The 4,962-nt window shown below is 54.6% G+C and overlaps 1 protein-coding gene across 2 annotated transcripts; it reads left to right on the top strand.

The window, feature by feature from the left end:
• Positions 1 to 363: 363 nt before the first annotated feature.
• Positions 364 to 4,459, top strand: LOC107307605 (arachidonate 15-lipoxygenase B-like). Of its 2 annotated transcripts, none has more exons than XM_015851130.2 (2): positions 364 to 569; positions 4,256 to 4,459. In XM_015851130.2, the coding sequence occupies exons 1-2, from the start codon at positions 417 to 419 to the stop codon at positions 4,433 to 4,435; spliced, it is 333 nt and encodes a 110-aa protein (XP_015706616.1). In that variant the 5' UTR covers positions 364 to 416; the 3' UTR covers positions 4,436 to 4,459. The 2 variants fall into 2 exon arrangements, with proteins under 2 accessions (XP_015706616.1, XP_015706617.1); XM_015851131.2 differs by lacking the exon at positions 364 to 569 and adding an exon at positions 945 to 1,030.
• The last annotated feature ends 503 nt before the right edge of the window (positions 4,460 to 4,962 follow it).

Below are 4,962 nucleotides of genomic sequence, written 5' to 3'. Positions count from 1 at the left end.
GGGTGGATATGGGTTCTATGGGTTCTATGGGGTGGATATGGGGTCTGTGGGGTGGATATGGGGTCTGTGGGGTCTATGGGGTGGGATATGGGGTCTATGGGGTGGGATATGGGGTCTATGGGGTCTATGGGGTGGGATATGGGGTCTATGGGGTCTATGGGGTCTATGGGGTCTATGGGGTGGATATGGGGTCTATGGGGTGGATATGGGGTCTATGGGGTCTATGGGGTGGATATGGGGTCTATGGGGTGGATATGGGGCGGATATAGGGTCTATGGGGTGGATATGGGCTCTATGGGGTCTATGGGGTCTATGGGGTGGATATGGGGTCTATAGACCCCCATAGACCCCATATCCACCCCATAGATCCCTATATTAACCCCATATCTCCCCCCCAGTACGACTTTGCAGCCTGGATGCCCAACACTCCCGGCACGTTGCGGCTGCCGCCCCCCGACCCCAAAGATCCCGTCAGCCCCGAAACCTTTTTGGCCACGTTACCGACCCCGATGGCAACGGGGGCTTTGTTGGCCCTATTGAGTGTGGTCAGCTACGAGGTCGGGGACAGGGTGAGTGCGAGACCCTATAAATGACCCTATAAGGGACCCCAATAGACCCCAATGGACCCTATGGGACCCTATGGACCCCAATTGACCCTATGGGGTCCAATGGGACCTTATGGGACCCTATGGGATCCAATGGACCCCTATGACCTCAATGGGATCCTATGGGACCCCAATGGAACCCCCATGACCCCATAAAGGACCCTATAAAGGACCCTATAAGGGACCCTATGGGGTCCAATAGACCTCAATGGACATCAATGGACCCCCATGACCCCATAGAGCCCCATAGAACCCTATATTAACCCCATAACCCCATAACAACCCCATAGAACCCCATAGATCCCCATAGAGCCCCATAGACCCCATATACACCCCATAGACCCCATAGGAACCTCTTGACCCCGATGGCAACAGGGGCCTTGTTGGCCCTATTGAGTGTGGTCAGCTACGAGGTCGGGGACAGGGTGAGTGCGAGACCCTATAAACGACCCTATAAGGGACCCTATAAAGGAACCCCATAAAGGACCCTATAAGGGACCCCAATGGACCCCATAAAGGACCCTATAAAGGAACCTATGGGATCCTATGGGATCCAATGGGACCCAGTGGACCTCAATGGACCCCTATGACCCCATAAAAGACCCTAAAAGGACCCTATAAAGGATCCCATAAGGGACCCTATAATGGACCCTATAATGGACCCTATAAAGGATCCCAATTGACCCCAATGGACCTCAATGGACCCCAAAGGGACCTATGGGACCCAATGGGACCCTATGGACCTCAATTGACCCCATGATCCTATAAAGGACCCTATAAGGGACCCTATAAAGGAACCCCATAAAGGACCCTATAAGGGACCCTATAAGGGACCCCAATGGACCCCATAAAGGACCCTATAAGGGACCCTATAAGGGACCCCAATGGACCCCATAAAGGACCCTATAAAGGACCCTATAAAGGACCCTATAAAGGACCCTATAAGGGACCCTATGGGGTCCAATAAACCTCAATGGACATCAATGGACCCCCATGACCCCATAGAACCCCATAGAGCCCCATAGAGCCCAATAGAGCCCCATAGACCCCATAGACCCCATATCCACCCCATAGACCCCATATCCACCCCATAGACCCCATATCCACCCCATAGAGCCCCATACACCCCATATCCACCCCATAGACCCCATATCCACCCCATAGACCCCATAGGAACCCCTTGACCCCATTGGAACCCTTTGAGCCTTGTTGGCCCTATTGAGTGTGGTCAGTTATGAGGTCGGGGACAGGGTGAGTGCGAGACCCTATAAAGGACCCTATAAGGGACCCCAATAGACCCCAATGGACCCTATGGGACCCTATGGACCCCCATGACCCTATAAAGGACCCTATGGGGTCCTATGGGACCCTATGGACTCCAATTGACCCCTATGGGGTCCAATGGGATCCTATGGGACCCCTATGGGATCCAATGGACCCCAATGACCCCATAAAGGACCCTATAAAGGAACCCAGTGGACCTCAATGGACCCTATGGGATCCAATGGGACCTTATGGGACCCTATGGACCCCAATGGACATCAATGGACTCCAATCTACACCATGGGACCCCCATGACCCTATAAAGGACCCTATGGGGTCCTATGGGACCCTATGGGACCCCTATGGGATCCAATGGACCCCAATTGACCCTATGGGACCCTATCGACCCCTATGGACCCCCATGACCCCATAAAGGACCCTATAAAGGAACCCAGTGGACCTCAATGGACCCTATGGGATCCAATGGAACCCTATGGGCCTCAATGGACCCTATGGGACCCCATGGGACCCTATGGGACCCAATGGATCTCAATTGACCCCATGACCCTATAAAAGACCCCAATGGACCCCATAAAGGACCCTATAAAGGAACCTATGGGATCCTATGGGATCCAATGGGACCCTATGGACCCCAAAGGGACCCTATGGGATCCTATGGGACCCAGTGGACCTCAATGGACCCCTATGACCCCATAAAAGACCCTATAAAGGAACCCAGTGGACCTCAATGGACCCAATGGGACCCTATGGGACCCCAATGGACCTCAATGGACCCCTATGACCCCATAAAGGACCCTATAAAGGACCCTATAAGGGACCCTATAAAGGAACCCCATAAAGGACCCTATAAGGGACTCCAATGGATCCCATGGGACCCCAATTGGATCCTATGGGAACCTATGGGATCCTATGGGACCCTATGGGCCTCAATGGACCCCAATTGACCCTATGGGACCCTATGGACCCCAATGGACCCCAATGGAACCCCCACGACCCTATAAGGTACCCTATGGGGTCCAATAGACCTCAATGGACATCAATGGACCCCCATGACCCTATAAAGGACCCCAATGGACCCCAATGGGACCCTATGGGAGGAGACCCCATAAAGGACCCTATAAGGGACCCTATAGGAACCTATGGCCCTATAAAGGACCCTATAAAGGACCCTATGAGGTCCTATGGGACCCTATGGGACCCTATGGACCCCAATGGACCCCTATGACCTCAATGGGATCCTATGGGACCCCAATGGAACCCCCATGACCCCATAAAGGACCCTATAAAGGACCCTATAAGGGACCCTATGGGGTCCAATAGACCTCAATGGACATCAATGGACCCCCATAACCCTATAAAGGACCCTATAAGGGACCCTATAAAGGAACCCCATAAAGGACCCTATAAGGGACCCCAATGGATCCCATGGGACCCCAGTTGGATCCTATGGGAACCTATGGGATCCTATGGGACCCCTATGGGATCCAATGGACCCCAATGACCCCATAAAAGACCCTATAAAGGACCCTATAAAGAACCCTATAAGGGACCCCAATAGACCCCAATGGACCCTATGGGACCCTATGGACCCCCATGACCCTATAAGGGACCCTATGGGGTCCAATAGACCTCAATGGACATCAATGGACCCCCATGACCCTATAAAGGACCCTATAATGGACCCCAATGGACCCCATAATGGACCCCAATGGACATCAATGGACCCTATGGGATCCAATGGGATCCTATGGGCCTCAATGGACCCCAATTGGATCCTATGGGAACCTATGGGACCCTATGGAAATCAATGGGGCCCTATGGGATCCAATGGACCCCAACCTCCCCACGCCCCCCCCAGACCACGTGCTCCCCCCAACTTCCGGTCCCCCCACCAACTTCCGGGCCCCCTCCAACTTCCGGTCCAACTCAACTTCGGGTCCCTCCCACCAACTTCCGGTCCCCCCAACTTCCGGTCCCTCACTTACACCCACCCCCTAACTTCCGGTCCCTACCCCTTTCAACTTCCGGTCCCTTCCCTTACACCCGCCCCCCAACTTCCGGTGCACTTCACCTTTGGGTCCTTCCCTTCTACTTCCGGTCCCCCCTCCAACTTCCGGTCCATCCAACTTCCGGCCCACCCCCAACTTCCGGCCCCCCATCTTCCGATTCCCCTCTTACACCCGCCCCCCCCCAACTTCCGGTTCCCCCCTAACTTCCGGTCCCCCTCAACTTCCGGCCCACCCTCAACTTCCGGTCCCCCCCCTTACGCCTCCCAACTTCCGGTCCATCCAACTTCCGGTCCCCTCTAACTTCCGGTCCATCCAACTTCCGGTCCCCCTCTAACTTCCGGTCTCCCCCCCCATTAGCGCACGTTGGGTCATTACCCGGAGCGTCACTTCACGGAAGCGGCCCCGCGCCGGTTGATGACGCACTTCCGGCGTCGCCTTCAACGTCTGAGCCGTCACATCCGGAACCGGAACAAGAACCTCCCCCTCCCGTACCCGTATCTTGACCCCGGAAGTGTCGAGAACAGCATCTCGACTTGAAACAGCCAATGGGGTGGCTCCAAAGACACCACGTGACGTCACACGTGATCCCGAGCCACCCACGTGACCCCAAAGCCCCATCACGTGATCCCTCCCCTAACCCGGAAGTGTCCAGAACATCAACTCTAAACGAGACAGCCAATGGGGTAGCCCCAATGACCCCACGTGACCACATATCCCCTCACGTGATCCCTCTCCTTACCCGGAAGTGCCGAGAACAGCATCACTACATGAGATAGCCAATGGGGTGGCCTCAAAGACCCCACGTGACCACAAAGCCTCCTCACGTGACTCCTCCCCCAACCCGGAAGTGCCGAGAACAGCGTCCCTAAACGAGACAGCCAATGGGTAGGCCCCAAAGCCAACACGTGACCACAAATCCATCCCCATGTAACCCTATGGGGTGACCCTAAACCCCATTAAATGACCCTAAATCCCATTAGATGGCCCTAAACCCCATTAGAATGACCCTAAATCCCATTAGATGGCCCTAAATCCCATTAGATGACCCTAAATCCCATTAGATG

The sequence above is a fragment of the Coturnix japonica genome, unplaced genomic scaffold, assembly GCF_001577835.2.
Source record: "Coturnix japonica isolate 7356 unplaced genomic scaffold, Coturnix japonica 2.1 chrUnrandom697, whole genome shotgun sequence".
Lineage (NCBI taxonomy): Eukaryota > Metazoa > Chordata > Aves > Galliformes > Phasianidae > Coturnix > Coturnix japonica.
This window is presented reverse-complemented; position numbering and strand designations above follow the sequence as displayed.

Coding starts and splice junctions, on each gene's coding strand:
- LOC107307605 (XM_015851130.2), top strand. CDS start 417: ATGCCCAACACTCCCGGCACGTTGCGGCTGCCGCCCCCCGACCCCAAA. Junction 570..4,255: donor GCTACGAGGTCGGGGACAGG/GTGAGTGCGAGA, acceptor CCCCCCCATTAG/CGCACGTTGGGTCATTACCC.